General features: G+C 53.7%; 2 protein-coding genes across 2 annotated transcripts; one reads left to right on the forward strand and one right to left on the reverse strand.

Moving 5' to 3' along the window:
- Positions 1–320: 320 nt before the first annotated feature.
- On the reverse strand, positions 321–10,996 carry TGME49_312570 (CMGC kinase, MAPK family (ERK) MAPK-1). Its single transcript, XM_018782723.1, has 8 exons — positions 8,276–10,996; positions 7,433–7,733; positions 6,374–6,879; positions 5,973–6,061; positions 5,490–5,733; positions 5,068–5,196; positions 4,642–4,721; positions 321–4,183 (listed from the first exon to the last, which is right to left on the reverse strand). The coding sequence occupies exons 1-8, from the start codon at positions 8,519–8,521 to the stop codon at positions 1,882–1,884; spliced, it is 3,897 nt and encodes a 1,298-aa protein (XP_018635470.1). The 5' UTR covers positions 8,522–10,996; the 3' UTR covers positions 321–1,881.
- A 226-nt stretch (positions 10,997–11,222) lies between these two features.
- Positions 11,223–19,135, forward strand: TGME49_312580 (hypothetical protein). Its single transcript, XM_018782724.1, has 6 exons — positions 11,223–12,512; positions 13,033–13,320; positions 13,822–14,918; positions 15,473–15,877; positions 16,398–16,771; positions 17,692–19,135. Exons 2-6 carry the CDS (start codon positions 13,208–13,210, stop codon positions 18,427–18,429), a joined length of 2,727 nt encoding a protein of 908 aa, XP_018635469.1. The 5' UTR covers positions 11,223–12,512; positions 13,033–13,207; the 3' UTR covers positions 18,430–19,135.
- The last annotated feature ends 2,191 nt before the right edge of the window (positions 19,136–21,326 follow it).

Below are 21,326 nucleotides of genomic sequence, written 5' to 3' on the forward strand. Positions count from 1 at the left end.
AAAACCAAGAAGAAACTTTCTGCAAGGTTTTCTCCTGCGTCGAAATCTGGAACCAGCAGCCACGGTTCTCCTCAGATTGCCTTGGAAGCGACGACTAACGTCGTCTTGTACACCTCGAAGCAGCCCACTTTTTTCCGCCCGGCCACCTGTACCGGAGGTGTTTCGTGAGGAAGAAATCAGCAAACAAATGTACATGCTTTTCTCGATTCTGAGATCTCTAGTGGGGCACCTCCAGGCAGAGAGCATGCGCTGAGTAATCCAAAAGCTGGCGCCCCGTACAATCGAGAGAAACTGGCTTTCTCTCTTTCAAGCTTTCCCTTTCCGCGACAACAACTGAAGCACTCAAATGTGCCAATTGATAAGTCCGTTTTTCGCGGGCACTGTCCGACACAATCTTTCGCCCTTCAGAAATCATACAAAACCGGAGCGACGAGGCACTCCTACCCGAAAAATTTGTAAGATCGAGGAAGTGCACGTAAAAAAAGCTTGTAAACCTGCGACTCACTTCACAGTCAAAGTTCGAAGAAGGCTCGCTGGGGACGCGAGCGGCACAGAGATTGTTTCTTCGTTGTGAACTTCAAATGGCCTTCCCGAAGACTTCGGGAGCAGTTTTCACGGCTTTCTGTTGTGGATCTTTGAAATGATACACCTGAGCAATGCGGGAACCCCCGTTTGCTAGTTTTACTTCAGAGTGTCTCTCCTGTGCCGTTTGGCGTCTACAGCAGCGTAGCAACATTGAGGAAAAAACCGAATCGTAGGCAGCGGCACGGAGCTCAAAAGACCCCAGCTGCTAGCCGCCTACACTTTCTGTGCGGCGAACGGAGTTTGTCTCCGTAGGTTACTACCACGAAAACGCAGACTTCAGGAGGGCAGAAATACCTCTTAGGGCACACCCTCCGAAGCAGGCAGGTAACAAGAAAAGGGGGACAAGGCTGACAGCGACAACAAAGACCCACGAAAGAAATGGCAAGAAACACGCATTCAAAAGGATCTGAAAAGATTCATCACTTCTGTCCACCTCGGGTCCGCTCTTACGACAGAAAAACTGCGGAGGTGGACAACGGCTCTCCGGAATTTCCCCAAGACGCATGCAGTACGAAACTTCGAGCACACATGACACTTCTTCTGCTGGCGAGAGAACGCGGCGAGAACCGTGAGTTTGAGACTCCCTGCCTTCACAGCGAAACTCTTGAATGCAAGCGGAAACGGGGAGGTTGCCTGGTGCTTTTGAGCCCCCTGTAACCCAGAGACGATGGTAGGCACATCCGCCGTCGGAGGTTCCCTCTCGAAACAAGTTCGGTACATACACCCGAGAACCGGACAAAACAACGAGGCAAAAACAGACAACACCCTGACAGACATGCATCTCTACGTACACTCGCACATAAACATGTGCGAACTCACAAGCATATATACATCGAACGGCGCATATCAGCGCTATCTACACCCAAAAGTTCCTGTATATGAGCACCTGAAGGCACCACAAGTACGGGCGTGAAAACTCCTGCACACAGCACCACATATTTCCACCCACAGATGCATGCAGTCCCTGGCGGATTCTGTCACGAGATTCCTTCTGCAAAAAAGCGAGAAGCCCCAGAAACCTGATTTCATGGGTTTTCTGGCGTTTCAGCGACCAGAAAACGTTTCCGCAACCTACAACCTTACACGAACAAATTGTCTTTCACATTGAAACACCGGAATTCCCGCTTCCAAACTGTCTCCTGTGTCTTTTCCCTCCGCCCCTCCCACACCATCTTCTACTCCTGAAGGGTCGCTAGCCCCGCTTGCATCCAAGAAGAGTGTGCATACGCACTGTAGTTTTGTTGTAGATACTTCCACAGTTTGACATGCTTGAAGGGAACAAGCTTTCTCCAGGCGTTACAGCTGTTGCTGGCCATGCTGCAGCTGTTGTTGCCTCAGAAGCAGAAACTGTTGCTCTGAGAGACTGTAAGAGACCCTTTGAGGCACAGACGCCTCAGATCGCCCGGATTCTTCGATTTCCATTGCATTCTCGACTGTTCGTTCACCGACATTAAAGGAAATATCCCTAGACACACCCACGAGGTTGCTCTCTGAAGCCGCTGCGCCTTGCACGGGCTCCACCACGACAGTCTCGATTCCGCCCGCTTGCAGCCGCTTCTGCTGCTGAGCAGTCTGAGCCTGGTGAGCGGCAAACTGTCTCTGCTGAAGCTCCTTTTGATATTGCTGCAGCAGAGACGCACTCGTCACTCCAGGAAGCTGCTGCGCCTGGCACGACTCCCCAGGAGTCCCGAGGAAGAAGGCGCCGTCGTCTGTACAGACAGAGGATCGCGTTGTCGTGCGGCTTTCCTGCGCAGAGCTCCCGCCAGCTCCCTCTGGACCCGCCGTCGCCGCTCTCTCTCCGAAAGCAGAAAAGAACCCGTTCCCCGTCCCCAGAGTTTCTGCGCCAGAACGCATGCAGCGGGTACCCGAGGCCGCATGCGACGCGCGCGCGGGCGCCGAATGACCCGTGAGAGGCCCGCCTGGTCTCGCCTCGCCCTCGGTTTGCGGGAAGGAGTTCAGGGCCGCCACGAGCGCCATGGATGCACTGCTTTCAGGAGTCAAACTCGCGTTCGGGAGGAACCCTGAGGAGCGTTCGGAGACGCCCTCGACGCAGCAGCTGGTCGAGCGACCTCCGAAACTCGTTCCTCGAAAAAAGGCAAGATCTGGAGCCAGTCCCGCTTCGATGTCCTTGTCGCCTGGGTGGCCGCTCGGCAAAAGCCCCAAAAGCGAAGAAGAGACGACGCCAACGGTTCCGAGGGAAGGCAGCGAGCAGCTCTGTCCCGAGCAAGACGCATGGTGACAAGAAGCCAAGCCGTCGCCGGAGGCGCCGCATGCCTGCGCCGCCGCCAGGAGCTCTGCAGCCGTCGAGGGGAGTGAGGTGCTGTGACCTGAGACAGTTCCACACACTGAAGGCAGCCGCGAGTCTGAGAGGCTCACCTTCGTCTCGGCGAACATACCGGAGGAGCCTCGATCCCGCAGGCTGGCGCTGGGCATCGCTGCATGCTGAGTCGCGCGACACACGATGGCAGAGGACCTCCTAGACGTCTCCCTCTGATGCGCGAGGAACTTGTGGATGTATGGGTGCGCAGTCTGGGTGACGGGAACGCGGGGAGAGACTCCCAGCTCGCTCCGGCCCCGCGACGAGAGTGGCGCCGCCGTCACTGCCTCGCCAGCTCCCGCTTCAGAAGTCGAGGTCGTGTGTCGCGCAGAAAGAGGATCGCTCGTGGTCACGGGCTGTCCTGTCGTTTCTCGGCAGAGCTCGCCCTTCCGTGCAAACGGAGCAGAAGACGAAGCAGATGTCGTGAGGACACCCGAGAGAGAGGCGAAGGAGGCGGCAGACGCGCTGAAGCCGGCCGAGTACGACGCCGAGTAGGCCGTGGAACAGACTTGCGGACTGGAGGACGCAGCAGGCGTTCCTGACGCGCCGAGAGTCTCTGCAGAGACCAGAGCGCCACCGGAGCCGCCGCCAGAGGAGGACAGCCCCAACTGAGACGCTGGGGACGCGAACGGGACATGGTTGCTCCGGAGAGACACCGGCTGTGCATGCGCTTGTGGAAAGGGCGACAGCGAGGCCGCGTACGCAGAGGGGAGCGAGTGAGAGGTCTCCGCAGTCGGGAGCTCTGAGAAGGCAGCCACCTGATGACTTCCGGAGTTCGGCGGACGACGCGCAGAGCCACCGCCCCCCCCACAAGAGCTGCTCTCCTTCTTCAGCGAGCAGAGACCAGCTCCGAAGCCTCCTGGGACAGACAGCTGATTCGCGACAGACGTCGCGACACTTGGGGCGCTGGCGGTTCTCACCATCGGACCGCATGCGTCGATGCCTTCACTCTGCTCGTCAGGAGGCGCAGTGGAGGCGGCACTGAGTGAGCGATCTTCGCCGAGAAAGAAGCCAGACGGAGGATTGACGCCCGAGAGAGGAGTTCGCAGAAAAGCTCCTCGAGAAACCGTTGGCAAGCTGCCAGAGCTTCGACTCACCGCCCGCGCCGTGGTCGACAGAGACGCCATCTGCTGCTGCAGAGTGGCCAACGGCTGCCGAATGCAGGCAGGCAACGAACTCGGCGCGACGTGGATGCCTCGCGGCGGGAGCAAGTGGAAGTCTCTCAAGACGATCTCGGGATGATAAGAGATGATCTCCTGATACACCTTGTTCTGCAGCAGGCTGCGAGGACAGGGAAGGAAAAGAGAGAAAACAGAGGAAAGAGATTTGCAAGGAAAAGATAGGGGGAGAGGACGTTTTGCCTGTCTGTGCTTTGTGGGGGGCGGGGGGATCCAAAGCCGTGGGAATGGTGATTCGTCGACTGAGGAAGTTGCCTCTTTTGTTTCATGAACTAATGACGTATTATAGATGCACCAGTGAAAACGCCATTTAAGAACTGCGTTACATTCGCGCTCTTTTCACATGTCTACAGCAAGTACACGCGCGAGCGGATCTCGAGCAAAGATTAGAGGTCAGACACCTGCCGGTGATGTGAGGACAGAGTCGTTTTTGAGGAAATATGCGAAGAGAGCTCGACATGTCCTTTCGCTCGGTGCGTCTCTCCCCTAGTGTTCCTGTAAATCCTTGTTTTTCTTGAAAAGACCGGAAACAGAAAATAAAAAAAAGATAGAAAGCGTTACCGTTTCGTTGGGACGAAGTTGTCAAACGACCAGTTGACAGGCGTGGTGACAGTCGGTTCATCTTCGACCGAGTGTAGACCCTGAAAAGACAAAGAAGACGACACAGACACGATCCTGGAAACGAGGCCATGAGGTCGAGGAACAGCCAATGTACCTTCCCCCATATCTCGAACTGTTTATCCAAGTCACCATCTACGGTGACGGCCGACGCGGGACACCCAACCCTGTGGAGTCGGCGCAAAAACACGAAGAAGATGTTTTCTCGGCCAGCAGAACACCGAAAGGACTCTTTCACAGCCCGCGCTCCGCTTGCTTGCAGAAAGCTACAACGAGCGTGTGCGGTTTGTCTGCTGTCGCCTGCGGACACTGGAATCGAAGCAACGGTCCTGAAAACTGAAGAAAAATCTGCAACGCAAAGTGTCTTACTTCGAAGTACTCGTGGCGGAGCGCCTCCTGAACTGTGATGCGTTTTGCCGGATCGAAAGTCAACAGATTCGAGAGAAGGTCGAGAGCAGCCTTGGACGCGTCTGGAAACAAGTCCTCGAGTTTGTACGGCTGTAGAGACACCCAGAGGGAAGGACGGAACATGCGAAAGGTGTCTCCTTCGATGATCTTGTCGTTCTTTCATCCGGTGCCAAATCTCGCCTCCCCTATTGACTACACTTTCTTCTCCACTCTCCACTTATCTGCCCTCTCCACTCTGTTTTTGCAAAAACCAAGCGACCACGGAGCCCTGCCCTCGATCCCGAACGGCCGCTGTCTTGCCAACTTGCTCCCCGTACTTTTTCTGCCCGTCCCCAGGTTCGTGTCAGTGGTAGCGGAGCCTCTGACAAACCTCTCTGTCTTACGTCGCTGTTCGGCAGACTTTCGATGAATCTGCGGGCAGCTTCAGAGCGCTTTCTCTTGGTGTTCGAAGTCCCCTTTGAAGGATTGTTGAAGTGGCGCCCGCGGCCCTCGTTCGCGACTTTGTTGATTTCTGCGGTGCTCGGACGCCCCAGGACACGCACGATTCGCCGCAGCTGGTCAAAATGGTCCTTCCCGGCAAACAGTGCGCGTCGGCCAAGGAGTTCGGCGAAGATACAGCCGACTGACCTGCAGAAGAAAGAACAAAAGGCAAGCCTCGTTGAGAGAGAGACGGGGAACCTCGCAACATGTTTCCACGCGAAGCGTATGGACTGGAACGCATGCACTTGGGCTCATCGACCATTCGCGACACAATCGCTCCGACGACCCTCTCTCAGAAGTCGGTCCGGTGGGACGGGCAACACAGCGCATTCACGAAGAGAGATGCGTACGCGAGAAGGAAAGCGCAGAAAACAAACGGTTCTTACCAGAGGTCGACAGGCTTAGAGTAGCAGAATGGAGAGATGAGGATCTCAGGAGGGCGGTACCAACGCGTGACAACGTAGTCTGTGAGTTCCTAGAAACACAGGAAACGGAACCGAGAACACTCTCTCAGACTCATGTTGCTCTCTGCCTGTTTCACACATCCACTACCAAAAACCAAAGATCCGCCGTGTCCTTCCAGAAAAGACACAGCGCATCCGAACGCCTTCCCACGACCCACCGAACAACTCGAAGCAGATCACCAGTCCAGGCTCCTTGCTTTCCCAGCGTGCAAACCCGGGGACGCGCGCGCAGAAATCCGCGTACACTCTAGGCCTCCGGGTGAAGGGGGCAGCTCAAACCCGACACTATCGAATGCTCTGGAACCTCTCAAAAATAGCCGTACCATGTCGTCACTCGCGTCGTCTGTCTTCGCTGGAACCTGGTGCTGGGCTCCGATCAAACTCGAGCCCTGTTGGTGCGCGAGACGCACAAGTCTGGTGGCCGCGATCGACCCGGCACCGGCAGCCGCAGCGAGCTTCTGGTCGCCCCACTTGCCGGCGCCGGACAAGTTGTCGGGTGGGGTGTACGTACACACGACGTCCTGCGCGGCTGCTGGCCCCGCGCGGTGGGTTGCTGGAGGGAGGAGATTTGGAGGTGGCGCGGGATTCATGTTAAGCCCGCGAGCGAGACCGAAGTCGCAGATTTTGATGTCGCAGTTCAGGTTGACAAGAATGTTCGACGGCTTCAAGTCTCTGTGAATAATGTCTGCCTGGTGGAGAAACGAAAGACCTAAGAGCAGCTGGTACAAAAAGTACTGGTGGTGCTCAGGAGTCAGGGGCTGGCGAGAGTAAATCACGCGGTGCAGATCCGTGTCCATCAGGTCAGAGACGAGGTAAATGTCCTCGAAATCTGGAAAGGGAAAGGCACAGAAACCGGAAAGAGACGGTGGTGAACGTGCAAGACCAAAACAGGGGACTTTGTGGTTCTCGAAAGCGAGGAAGGAAGAAGAAAGAGAAACACGTTGCAGCGCTGCCGGCGGAATCAGTGAACGAACCCTGTATTCATCTAGAGACGAAAAATAAGTTTCAAAAGGAGTCAGACAAAAGTATCGTGTCGACGTTTCTTCTGTGGAGAACCAGGTGTACAGGCGAAAGTAGGGCAGGATGCAATGGAAATGAATGATTCCCTTTCCTGAGAATGCAAAGCACGAGAACTTGAAATTGCTGTCTCTTTTGATCTGAGAACCGCTGTCACGTTTTCTCTGTTTCACCTTTAAACGCTGAAAGGCAACCCCTGCCTACCTACTAGTCAATTTTTTGAAAAGTCTCGGTGAATTTCCACTGCTCTTTCGGAGGCAAGTGCTCCGATCAGTTCCTCTAGTTAGTAAATCAATGGTACTTTACGATAGGTGTTCATGTGCACTCTTGAGTTTCAAGTGGTGGGCTGTGGCAGCGAGGGCTACCTGGAGTCAGGGGGTCGAGGATTTCGACGAGATTGATGATATTTTCATGTTTCAACTCCTTCAGAATCTTGATCTCTCTGTAGATGCGTTTGGCGTCGATCAAATCACGAAACAAATCACCGATCTTCTTCACCGCAACTTTCTTGTTCGTGCCACTGTCCCCCTCAGCACTCCCCGTCTGGCTTGTCCGCGTTTCCCCGCTCTGCTCGCGTCTGGACGGATCGTCTTCAGTCCCCTCTTCCGAAGCGGAGGCGCTGGTGTCTTCGAACGAAGCAACGCAGCCGTAAGCGCCACTTCCGACCTGCAAAAAACAGAAACTCTCCGCGAGCTGTGAAAGAGGTCCTCGGAAGCATGAACACGAGTCTCTGCTCGCTCTCAGTCACCCAATTCTGGATGTTGTACAGAGACCATACATCTATATCTATCGTCGAAATGAGGTAGCAACACACTCCACTAAATCGAGAAAACGCTACGTTATATTCTAGTGGGGTGACTATGCCGCGGAAGAAGGACCGAGACGACGTCGAAGAAAACGTTTGGAGTCAGACTGGCGGACCAGCGACGCGTTCAGAAACTCATCGCCATGCAGTCTCGATTTCCAGAACTTTGAGGGACAGTTCGAGACCCCGCGAAAGACAGGGGCGCCGCCAAAAGACACACAGGTGCTCAGCGCAGCTCGTCTCTATTGCCAACACGCAATCTTTGCTTCTACAAGAAACCAGCCTTCAAAAGAGTTGAGTTGGCACTTCTTTCCGCGAAAAAATCCACAACTCGAACCGATCGTGACAGGCAAGGAGCGAGTCACGAACACAGCCGAGTCCTGCAGGTGTCGCGCATGCGTACCTTCTTGACAAACTTGAGGCGAGTCGGCACCTGCCATACAGTCTCGTTGTCGATTTTGACTTTGTACGTGCTTTCGCAGAAAACTGTTCCAGCTCCGGAGAGGACTCCAGGGGGCGCCTCACACAAGCCCGACTCACACGGGACGGAGTCGGAAGCGATGGACGCGCTCCTCATCGAGAAGCCGAGTTTCGCGCCCGGGTTCTGCGCGACAGCTTGGCTGCCTCCGGCACTCGTGCTCTGACTCATGGTGGCGAAGAGTTGAGAAACGGCCAGGCGAACGCACAGGGACCAGCTTCTGAGAGAAGGACAGTGCAGTGGGTCAGTTCGCGCCCGGACAGCGACGTCTGAAGCTCAGGGACAGCGTCACGTCAGGACTGACAAAGCGAGCCGCCGGTAGAATCGAAAAGCCACTCCGGGAAGGTTGCTGGACCGGGAGCCTTTGCTCTGGTGGAACTTGGAGAAGAACAGAGAAGAGGCGAGAGAAGCACGTCTGTCTGGACAGAGGTGCTCTTCATGATTGACACGGTCAGCTCTCGCGAGAAGTGGGAAACGCAAACTTCTCGCCTTTAAAAGAAGCAAAAAGTCGGAAAAGACATCATGCAGAGCGCCAGCTGTCTATACACTGGCGCGACATTCGCTCACGGGAACTGCAGCGGAACCCGACAAGGCCAAACGCGAAAATGGAGAGACGCGAAACGGTTCCGTGGGAGGCGGCAGAGCGAGAGAAGGCTCAAACCTCGAAAGGAGCACTGTTCGAGAAGTGTGCTCGAGTTCTGGATCACGGATCATTTGCACAGAGACAAAAGGGCCTCTTGAAGTCGGCGTCTAGAGAGACAAAAGACTCGCAAGGAAGCCTCGGGGTCACATTGACGGGGAAGGGCGAGACGATCTCCGACTGCATGCAGAGGCTCGTCACTTGCAGGGAGAACACGATAGAGAAGAACCCAAGAGGCGGTGCCTTGCGACTTTCGACAAGGCGGATTCCTGCGAGATTTCGCGGACGCGCCTGCCTCCCTCTGAAGCATAGAGGAAAGACAGGAGACACTGTGACAAGAACGACAAAAGGTCAAGATTCCCCGGCCAGGTTTTACCACTGGGGACTTCCTGTCGGAAGACATGAAAAAAGCGGACGAAGTCGGTACACCAAAGGACAGCTTTCGATCGACACAAACCAGCGTCGGAAGACAGATTTCGGTTCAGATAACCACGCGAAGGGGCAAAAACGTTTCTCGCGGTGTCGGGTTCGCCAGGCTGCGAGTCGTTGGCGCTGGCTAGACACCCGAAATTGGACGGCTGGAAAAAGGCATTTACGGTCACGGCCACAGGGAAGGGAAGCGTGGCTTTTCGCTTCCTGGACCTTGGAAGAAAGGAATCTCCCAGAACGGATGATTCGCTCCTCCCAGTCAAGCGCCCGCGCTTCCCACGACGCCAGCTGCGAGTGTCAGTTCAGCCTCCATGTGAAGAGTTGACCCTGTCTTTTATAGAAAAAAGGCGTTTTCACTTGTTTAAAACAAGCGAAGTTTGTCTTCGCTAGTTAAGGTGCCTTTCCTCAAAGGAAAAACAACTCTCACAGACGCGAAGGAGCGCAAGAGGCAGCTTGTCTCGAGCAGACAGCTCACAAGCCCTTCCCTACACGCGACACAAGTTGGACCATGACATGTTTACCAAAAAGTCAGGGATTTGCCTTTTCTTTGCAGGAATATGGCCCTTTTTCTCCAACAGAAGCAAGACGTGATTTCCGGACGCCGCGCCTCTTGTGAGGCACATCCACCCCCCCGGAACGAACCCCCAGAAAGCCACCTTCGATACAAGCAGAAAATCGGGTTTCTGCTAGAAAGACATCTTCCGGAAAGGAAACACGGAAGCTCGAGCCAGAACTCTTGGCATTTCTGCGCCTTTCTCGTAGTTTCTTGTCTAGAAAAGGGCGGCGAATCGTTTTTCGGCCGACGGCCTTCACGAGACCGAGTCACACACCCTACAGCGGAGCAAGACACCGGGAAAAAGCCCTTCCGTCTGCGTGTCGAGGGCAGTGGGGGGTTTCTTCACTCGCAGAAGCAAGAGAAAACGAATATTTGTTTGTTTTCCACCGAGAAGGTCCACAAAAAGGCAAAGACGCCGCAGCTGACGAACTTGTGCGACGAGACCCACCCGCAGACAGAGAGCCTGCCCTATCGAGAGGCCGCGGAGCTATGGGTACGCGTCCCGGCAGGGCGGACGCGTTGAACCGTTTGGAAGACGTGTGCTCGCCAAAAAACACGAAAAAACAGAGAATTCGTCCTCTCCCCTCCCTCTCTTTCGCCACGACCACAATTAATTCGTCCAGAGAGGCGCCAGAGAAGGCGTGAAACACGAACGGGATATTCTTCTAGCCACCGCTGTCTCAATCGGCTGCGCGACCTGCGCTCTCGGTTCTCTCGGGGCTTCAGATTTCCACACATGAGAGAACGACCGAGCGATGCGGTGAAAAACAGACAGACAGATCGACGAACAGGGACGCGCGCGAACTTTATCCTAATGAACAGGCTGGCTTCGAAAATCGCCGCCAGACGAAAAGAACGCGGTTCTCTGGGGGAGAAGAGGTCCGTCTCCGTTCAAACACCTCGTTCAAACACACTTCGTCGGGGAGCTTTTCACCGCCACAGAGAGCTCGCTGCCTGCGCGTTCCGCCGCGTAGCCTTTGCTGGTCTGCTGACCCTGTTAAACAAGTCAAAAACGCACAGCATGTGCACAAAACTGGCACACTGTCGATTGCCAACGTCGCGCGCAGTATCTTCTTTGCAAAAGATGAATCCTCAAACTAGAACAAAAGGCAGACGTCCGTGAAGAAGCGGTCATCACAGCAAAGGCTCGCAGGGAAGAACCCTTTCTCGATAGAGGTTACCTCGACACTGGCGAACCCGCCGCAGAGCGACACTTCGAGCTGCAAGACACAACCATAAGTTTAGGAGGACGAAGTTGTTTCTCAGTGGTTGTTTTTTGGGAATTTGTCGACGACCACTTCACAGCAGTGCGTCCGTAGCGGTGGAGGACGTTTAACTGCGAAGAAAACGGCAAAAAGTCTAAGAAGAGATGCAGACGAGGAGCATCGGTGAGCCACAGGCAGCATACCGCAGACACCTAGCGATCTGTCGCTGCGAGCATATTTTGCTCGACTGGTACGCGTTAACAGTTGGTTTCTCTCTGGAAATCGACAGAAAAGGTCCTGGAAAAAGAGTCTCTCGAAAGACGTTTCTTGCTCGGACCGTCTCTAGAGTAATATGCGGTTGTGGCTTCCCGTTCAGGCCACATTTGACACGGGAAATCCGGGTTGTTGACGGTTGAGTCTCCGAGTCGCGACAGATAGTCACACTCGGGAAGCTGAGGTTTCTCGACAGTTTTCTTTGTGTCGTCCAGGGATGAAAGCCTTCAATTTTTCCAATTTCTCGTCTTCTGTCCGTTTTCTGCGAAATGTCGTGGCTGGGACGGCTGTCGCCTGCGAGCGCGATTGAGGAAGCACAAGGCCACAAAACTCTAGATTTCCCAAAAGAAATCCCGGAATTTTCGAAGCGAAAGTCTGTCGCAGTCTTCTCGTCTGTTGTCTGTGGGCTTCGAGTTTTTTTCGCCGCGAAGTACCTTAGTTTTCTAACGTGCACAGCGAGGACTCTTTGAGGACACCTCGGCTGTAGCGCGCCGTCGGTCACCTCACTTTTCTGACTTACATTTCAGGAAGCTCATGCAGTCGTTTTTCGACAGGTGAACTTCTGTTCTGCTGCTTCGTTTGCTCGGCCTTGGAACACTGAACTTCCCCCTCGAAGGGGGGACCTCTTCCAGTGACTCTTAGTCCCCCGCCTTGAGTCCTCTCAGGGCTCGTACAAAAAGTAACACCAGCGATTCTCTGTCGCCCGTCACCTGGTTCTATGCGATCCGGTTCCACTCTTTCTTCCTCTTATAACCTGCATTTCTTTCTGTGATTTCCTCCCCGCGGCTCCTTCGCAAACCCACGTTTCAGCCTCAGTGAGTCTGGCAACTCGAGTGAGATTCTCCCCCCCTCGAAGGAAACTTTCCCCGTCCCTCTATGGCGTCCTGACTTCAACACAAGCGTTGTGTCCGCGGTACGGGTGAACAGGTTTCTCTCGAAAGAGACGGCGAAAAAACCATGGGACCTAAACCCGAAGTTTAACTCGAAGTGGACCCAGAGGAAGCAAACGTTTTGCGTCTGTTTCTCCGCATAGGGGAACTCGACTGAGGACTCGCGCCGGTGGGTGTAGGGCATTTCAACCTGAGTTTCCAAACCTGCAACGCGCAAGAGGCGTCACCGGGGAAATTAGCTCCTCGCTTTCGAATGTCGACGCCATGAGGTTCCAGCTTGTGTGCCGAAACTCTGCTCTGATAGGGTCGCCGCCGCTGTGACTCGCAGCCTCGCCTTCCGTTTTCATCGACAGATAAAACCAGCATGTGCTTCTCCGTTCATGGAACATCGAAAGAGCGAACACTGCAGTTATGAAACGTGGGACTGGCAAAGCACTGTTGAACAGCGAACTTCGCTTGTATGACCTCAGACACCATTCGCGCCGCATTTTTCCCGGTGCCGCTGTGTACGCGAGGCACTTCGAGGTACCCACGTGTTTCATGTTTCTTTCCGACGTAAAAACTGATGAAGTGTGTGGGATTTTCCGTGAATAAGTCAGAAACAAGGCAAGGTTCAGAGTTGCCCCTTGCAACGAATTCGCCCGAAGCACTGTGGAGCAGGACACCTGCTGGTTGCACGTTGTCTACAGCTCTCGATGCGATCCAGCACTTCGTGCGAACCCTATATGCTCCTCGACTTCCTGTGAGCGTCCCTCGGGATTCTTCGAGGTGCAGCGCCTGCGCAAAACAGAAGCAGCCCGGAAGAAGTCCGCCTCCGCAGATGCGCTCTCGCCAGGAGCGCGCGCCCAGACAGACGGCAGAACAATGGAGACTCTGAAATCTCTCGTTGCTTTTCTTGTCCTCCCGCTGTGTCCCGGACGGCAGCAGGCCGTCGAGGGCGTCGGAAGATCCTCGCTGTCTCGTTGTGGCTTTACTGGGTACGCTGAACTGCGAAAGGTCGTGCGGTCAGAAGAAATATTTCTGCTTCTTTATCTTCTGTGTGGACACCCCTGGTGCAGAGACATTAAGTGCTCTGTTTTCTGAAATCGCGTATGCATTTCGTTTCTCAGTCCTCAGTCTAAACACTCAAATCGTTGGAGAGGTTACACCTTTCGTTACAGTGTCAACGGCTGGAGGGAAGCTTCGATGAAGTCGACAGATTCCCAAAAGATTTCCACGATTTCTTTGACAAGTGTGTAGAAGCAGCAACTGTCTACGGAGGGCATTCCTCGTATCCTCCGTTCTAAACGCACCCGATGCACTAATCTTCGCTATAAAGTTTCTGCCGGTGTTCCCCTGAATTATCGCAAACACCACAGAGTTCCAGTTAAAGAACATGAGGAGCCTTTTGATGCACAGTGGCTGCCCCCTTCCCTCGTGGTTTCTTTGCCGCATATATCACACTTCGTCCCCGGTTTTCCGTGTTCCTTTTGTCTCAGCGAAAGTTCCAGCTTCTCCTCGAACTCGGGAGTGGACTCTTCGTCCTCTCCATCTGGCCTGCGTGCACCGCGACCTCGCGCTAACGCAGGCGTCGGCCTTGTGGTGGGGGGTCTCGAGCCTTCTGTCGAGGTGGATGCGGTGACAGACGACAGAGGGTGTCGCTGTCGTGTGAATCCTGTGGGGACCAGAGCGCTGTCGAGTATGACGTCTCGGCTGCTGTCGCTGGACGGAGTTGAGGGCTCGGTTTCGCGCCATTCGTCTTCATCCAGTTCTTCGTTCTGCGCGTGTCTGCTCTGTGCTCCTCCGGGCGGTTCTGGGGAAAGCTGTGTTTCCCCGCAGGAGAAGTGGAGGCGAGGTTCTTCTGCAGAAGGCGCCGCGTCAGCGTCGTCCGAAGCGTCAGGGCGGTCTGTCGAGGCCTCTCGAAACTACTTCCGCTCGTCGGGCGTTAAATTGGTGCCGAAGGGCGCAAAGCCGTCGGGGAAAGTTCGAGAAAACAGAGGGAGACGCGAACCTGCCCCGGTGTACGCCGAGAGTGCAGACGCGCCTGGGCAGGATGTGCACCGCAAGAGTCTCGGCCGGTCGTGCTCCACGGCGTTGACGTCTTCTGCGTCGTCTTCCTGGGTGCCTCTGGGCTCTGCAGAACGGCAGTTTCACTCAAACAACAGAACGAAGGCTGGGAGTTTCCGCGATGCGCGCCCTCAGTGGAAAGGTGTGAACGAGTCTCCTTTGTTCTACGCCGCAACACTCGAGGCCGCTGCCTTGGACTGCTCTCTCCAAGGTCTCAACCCTGAACAGGAGCGCGTGAGGGCGCGCGTCCGCCTTCCGGACTTGGGCGCAGACTCCCTGGACTATCCTCTTCCGCCTGCAATTCTTTACCAGAGCCACGCAGCGGAGACGCTCGATCCCGCTCTCGTCGGCCTCCAGCGTCCCGTCCTGCCCAAGAGAGACGTCGGTTTCGAGCAGCAAAGCAAAGAACGTCGCGATCAGGCTCTGAAAATCCCTCTCACTCCTCGATCCGTCATGGCGCTCCCACTCTCTGAGAGGAAGAAATTCCTCTACAACATGCTCTGCTGCTTCTGCGTCGAACTGTCGGACGGTAAAAAGGGGGGCGTGGATGGGGGTGGAATGGTGGACGCGCGCACATAAAGAACTGGGTCTCTGTATCGGAAAGTCACTGAAGTCACCATCAGTTCTAAATCGAATCTGCAATAGCTAAGCCCATGTTAACCAATGCATGTCTGCGGCGAAATGTCATCAAGGCGGAAGGGGAAGTCGAGCAGGACGAAAATGTGGCGGAGGGAGATGTAGGTAAAAACAGTCCTGTTGGATCTGATGGTTCCACACTTGGTACAGAGAGAGGGGCTGCAAGCCAAAGGAACATCGAACAAGAACGTGGCGGGAAGGACTGCGCGTTCTAAGTGGCTTCCGCATGTCTAGGCAGAAACAGAAGTGGAGAGAGTCTTTCAGAGTCGAAAGGAGATCCACTACAAATGCAAAAATGTTCCCTTCTTGTATGCACGGTAACCATTCTCTCACGTTCGACTTCGCGGTAGTTGTCCAGAAAAAGCAAACAGAAGAGGCTCGATCAGTTGCTTCTCGTCTGTATTTACACGTCCACTCCGTGCGTTCTCTGCTCGTTCTTTTTTCAAGGCGTCTCCTTCCGGCAGTTGACGGCTACTCGCGAATATGTACTTGCGCACTGTCGCCTGTCTCCCGATTTGAAAATTCTTCAAGTGGACATCCGGAACGGGCGCGTTCTCGAGTTTCCGGTTGACCAAATCCAAGCTGTATATACACTCTCTCGCAGGCAGACCCCGGTCCTGTCTGGCAGCGCATGCACCCGAGGTATGGAGCAGCCGGCGAAGAATGAGGAGCAGACGAGTGACGGCAGAAACACGGAGATTTCGTCTGCTGCGAAGCCGAGAAGAAACAGAGACAACGGCTGGATGGAAGGCGAAGACTCCAGCGAGGAAGACGTACCCTCCCATCATGCAGACGACTGGGACAACAGTTCCAGTGGTCGGTCGGAGTGTAGATCTTACAGCGATGAGGATGGTAAGATACTGGGAAACGATGCGTTCCTACAATTTGGAGGAAAGCGTGAGGAAATACTCTCTTGGAAGACAAGAAACCCTGTTCGTGCTTCATGTCGTGCAACATCTTGATCCGGAGCGCTCAGCGACACAAGTGGTTTTTAAGCTGCGCTAGGGGTGTTGTCTCGTCACAGCTTTGTGTGAAAGAGTTGTGTCTTCAATCGGAAATCAAATGCTGCGTGTCTCTCCCGGAAGACTCTTTCTGGAGCGCGTTCTCCCGAGACTCAGCTATCCGTGCTTCTGTCGAGTCGAATAGGATGTCGCGATACCGCAGCTGTCGAAGGCTTCTCTGTCTCGCGAGCACCTGTAGTCACCTCGTTGCGGCTTTTTCGATCTGAACGTTTTGAGTTCTTTCTTACCGCAGTCGTTTAGTCTCTGCATCTTCAGAGTCCTGCGGAAGTTAAGGCTGTCACAGATGCTTCATTTGTGCAATCCCTCGACGTTGACTCGCGATTACTGCGTGCGTTTTCCTCCCTGGTCAGTTTGCTCGGCGGGCTGGAAAGCGAGTTTCCGGCGATCGCTCGACAGCGCCTCTCTGACGAGTTCACAGAGCGTGGCCTCTTCAGCGCTTCCCTCGAAAGCAACGTTTCTGCCGCCTCTCGACTTGACACTGTTGACGCGACGCGACAGCCAACAGCGAGGTAGTCTTTGTGCCCCAGTGGTAGTGCCGTCGACCCCGACGTATGCAAAAGTTCCCGCGAGCCGGAGAGACAGGTGGATGGGGCATGAAGAGCGGGAGGAACCTCCTCAGTTCATCGTTGTCCTCGATTTCGCCAGTCGGAAACTCGCGTTTGTCTTCGGCGACCGCGCGCAAGCCGGCACCTTTGAACTCGGCTTCGCTCTCCTTGCCAAGGCGGTAAGAAACAGGAAAACAATGTCAGACTCAAAGTTTGTTGAAGAAGGAACTGAAAGAGAAGTATTCTGTCGGAAGGAAAAGATAAAATCCATCTGGGAGACAGGCAATTCACCCATGCAGAGTCGACGCAAAGTGTAAAACCGGGATGCAGTCGTTGTTTCTGTTTAGATCTTTGTGTGCCATGTACGTGCATCAGAAGCATCTCGTGCGCTACTGTCCATGCCTTTGAGTTTCACCTTTTTCTAGAGCATTTAGAGTGAAACATGAGGATAAAACTCAATTTTTCACAGCCAATGCAGTACATTTTGGTCCAGCTTCTGAAACACAAAGCTACTTACACAGTCATTTAAAGAAACACCGGATAAAGGGGAGAGTATGCTGTGATACGCTGCTCCTGGGGGAGCGTCCTGGAACTGTCTACGAGTTCTTCTGGTGCATCGGACATGCAGGGCGTTGTCATTTTGTCTCTCCCAACATGCATCTCCTTTTCCGTGTTTACAAGGGCATCTTTCAAAGGGACGTCCACCTACACGAGAACCGGAGAAGCGGTAGAAGCGCATCGTCCAATTAGAAGTTTATCGATGTCGTTTGTTTCTTTTCCCTTGAACTGGAGCAGAGTTCCTTACTGCGGTTCCACGCCTTGTACTACCCAGAAATTCCAACTTCTGTTCACGAGTCAGCCGCCTTCCGTCGGTGCTCGATGTGTGGTTTTTGCCTTCTCTCCATTGAACTCTTCCCAGCTAGCGGTGTGTAGTTCTCCTCTTGTGTGTTCTTTGTCCATTCACTGAGAATTTTTTCCATGTGAAGACACGGTCCTCGAGGAGAGAGGGGTGGAAGCGCTCGAACCCAACAACTCCTTCAGCCACGTCTCTCCCCAGTCGTTTTTTCGCTATTTGTTCCTCTGCCGACTCTCTGTTTAGAGCCACCAACATCCGTTGTCGACGCTCGCGTCGATCGCGGCAGCAGCCGACAACTTTCCGTACACTCCGCGAGCAGCTCGTGCGATTCTCCACGCACTGGCCGGCACGAAAGACCCCGCAAGTGGCCTTGCGGATCCCGGCGAGGTCACCAACTTCACGAGACCGGGGCGGACTGCAGACGGCTCAGGTGTACATACAGGCGACGGCGACTGCGAGCGCGAAGCTAGTTCCGCAGACGACGCCGTGGCTTGGCTAACGGATTCGCAAGCTGCGGCTGCGGTGGAAGCAGCTGCAGCGGCGTTGACCGCAGTCGAGGATGTTTCTGTTCGAAACTGGGGAAAAACTCACGCTGTTAAAGAGAATGAGGGAAGCGCAACGCATGTAGAATCGACGGGGGTCGACTCAAAAAACTATCGAGGGGCACAGACAGCCGGACGCAGCGTCAATGTCGACGGCGCGGTTGACGTTTCGGGAGGCGAGACAAACGGCGCCGGTGAACGAGAAGAGAAGTTCATGTCCGGCCAGAAGGCGCCGGGAGAGGGAGGAGAGAGAAACGATTTTGAGACAAGTAGCAAAGTAAATGTTGACGGGAGTGCCGCGCATTCACCAACAGGGAGAAAACCGTTGAGAGTCATTTGCTCGGATGGTCGGGAAGAAATCATGTCGCTGCGAACACGAGGAAATAGTGAAGTGGCCGGTGATGGCATTGTCCAAGTCAGACACTGCAAGAAAGGGTAGTCACAATTAGGCTTTGAGGCAATCTGGGAGTGTTCAAAGGGACGCCAGAGAGTGAAATCACGCATACCGCTGGGCTCAGGAATTTGCGGAGGCTTTTGAAAGAATCGTTTGCTGTTGAGTCCGAGTGTGACTCAGAGAAAGGCACTTCTTTTTTACAAAGATTTTGCCACTCCGTAAAAACCAAAGTGGAAAATGCACGCTTTTGCGGGGACAGATGTCTTTTTCCGGCCTGTTTCTGCTGTACATGGGGAGAGTCGTAGATTACCTCATTTGGGGGGGGGGCGGTTTCAAGCGAAGGGATAGGTGCGAAAGTCAAAATGCTGCTGGTGGGATGGTACATGCATACGCCACTGAAGGCTTTCCAGTTCAGGAATTCCCTCCGTTCAGTTTCTACGGAGGCAGGAGCTGCGAACATGCCTTTCTGCAGTTCAGCGATTGTTAGGAAACAGCGAGATTGGTAGAAGTCGCTAGCGAAGGAACGGTAACATTTTCGGAAGGAGGCAATAATTTTTTCGAGGAGTCCGCCAGAGAGCTTGTCAATGACTTCACCGAGTTCGTGGTCCCTTCTTTGTGGGAACGGAGTGACCATGGAGGAGTGCAGAGGCTTTTTTTCAACGGAAAATCAATTTTGTGTACTGAGCGACTGCAGCTTGTCTGCCGTAATGATTCAAACGGCAACCTAAGTTTTTTCCGCACATCGGCGAAGCATAAAGTGACGGTTTCAGCCTACGGAGGCTCTCAGTACTACGCGAATCGAGTTCACCACAACGGCACTTGTGTTCACACACAAGATTGATGTATGTTTACGGATGCTTTAATAGCGTAGTTGACGTCAAAGATGGGTCATGTATACTAGCGGGTGGCCCAAATTTTCAGGGGGTGTACAACGGCGAAGCACGTCACAAAGGGAGAGCATTGGTAGGCTTCGAAATAATTTCTAGTCGGGAGATTCAGTCTCCGTGTGGTTAAATGAGAAGTGCTCTTGGTGCAGCAGAAGCGTGATGGCCAGTGCAAAAGGAAATACCGTTGTGATATCGAGTTCCATGTTTAACGTAAAACTCGAAAAGGTAGATCATACAAGCATTCGGGTACTCGCACATCTCTAGAAATACGTGCGTGCTTGGGCACAACGCATTAGGAGAAGTGCCCACGCTGTTTGAAAACCCCACGATGCTAGTACAGAGTGCAGCCTGTAGCGTTGTTCCACGGGGGCACGCAAAAATCGTCTTTTGTAGAGAGCGTGAGTCGTGTCACTCTTCAAGGATACGGTCTCACATGCAGCCAGTGCGGCATTGCTCTGCGTCGTAAGCACTTAACTCCCTGTGCAACGGGCTGGTGGTTTAGAGGGAGCAGGAAGAAAACCTAGATTTTCAGTGTATCCGTCACAGAAAATGGCACAGAAAGAGACGCTCGGTTCTGTAAGGCCAGGTTATGCTGGAAACGATGTTCAGCAGGGTATTGGGGAAATAAGAACTGACGTCCCGTGTCCTTTCTATTTCTCGTAAGGAACGAATGTTTAAGCAGACGTTGAGTTTTCGAAAACCTCAACAGTGTCCTGATTCCAACCACTCAACAAAGGAGTCGGGCACTCGCAAGCACTTGTTCTATACACCGCTCGTAAGGCTTGTAGGCGTACATGATAAATTCCTGAATTAAACGACCTGCAGTGGCGTACGTCCATGGCGTTGCTGCTCTCTCCAAGTTCCCACGGGTTAGCTAACAACTGCAGTTTGCAGGCTTTTTGACGGAGCGTCGCTGTTGTCTCTTGCCGCCTCGTGGCAACAAGAGAAATAGCAGACTCTTCTTTGCGTGTCAAGTCCAGGAACTTCTCAAGCTCCCCTCTAACATGTAAGGCGGTTCCCCTACGAAGCCTTTCCATTTGCGCTTAGGTCATTTCTTTTTGCGACAACGAGGCAACACTACGGGAGATTCCCCACTAATGTTGCATTGGTTAGATGCATTGCCGCTGCAGAAATCAGAAGCATGAATAATAGCCTGGGGGCCCCCACTCTTTGGCTTTCCGTAGTGCATGCGATGTCGAAAGAGGCAAAAGCAATCGATCTCGGCGTCTGTAGGATAAACAGGCTGTTCTGCCACCTCAACTCAGTACCAGACTCCCGATCTCCACGCCAGACCGACTCTTTTATCGTGGCACCATTCTGCTGGAGTTGAACGTGGTAACTCTTTCGATCCTCGAGAGAAACGCAGGTCATCCAAGTTGAAGACAATACCCAGCAGATAACAGCAGATGCTAGATTCCCTGTTCTACATCATAAAATGCAGTGACTTCTGATACTTTCAGATCGTCCTAACGGCAAGAAGGAAAGTGTGTGTCGAAAAGGGGGGTGTTCAGCGGAAAAAAAAGAAGGCAACTATTTGAAGCTTTAGTTGGAATGAGGAGTTCTGTGGAACGGCCTTTCTTTTATATCGACACCAGCCGATCACTGGATTGAGCTGATGACCTACAATGTCGAAGAGAGGCTGCAGAAGTCTAACGGACGAGCGGATGTAGATATGTGGAGGAAGCCTGTGCTCGTCGTCAATTTGAAGAGATGCGAGCCACCTCCTTTCTTTCAACACGCTGAGGGTTCAATCGGAAGATAATTGAACTGTATTCCTCTCCGACTTATTGAAGAGGCAAGAAGACTCTTTCACGTGGAGGGTTTCCCTAGGAGGACCAAGCGTCATGAATCCTTAATCATACTAAAGTACGACTGAAGGTTTGTTAAAACCAGCACAACATGCAGATTGTGCGCCGTGGCTATTCATTTGCTTTGACAGTTTGAACGAAACCGGACAACAAGCTGATCCAGAGCATATAGCATTCACAGCAACTTGCCCAGTCTGTTCGAGAGAACGATCGACAGAATATATTCAGCCTGCCGTCCTTTTATCCC

The sequence above is a fragment of the Toxoplasma gondii genome, chromosome XI, assembly GCF_000006565.2.
Source record: "Toxoplasma gondii ME49 chromosome XI, whole genome shotgun sequence".
Classification (NCBI taxonomy): domain Eukaryota; phylum Apicomplexa; class Conoidasida; order Eucoccidiorida; family Sarcocystidae; genus Toxoplasma; species Toxoplasma gondii.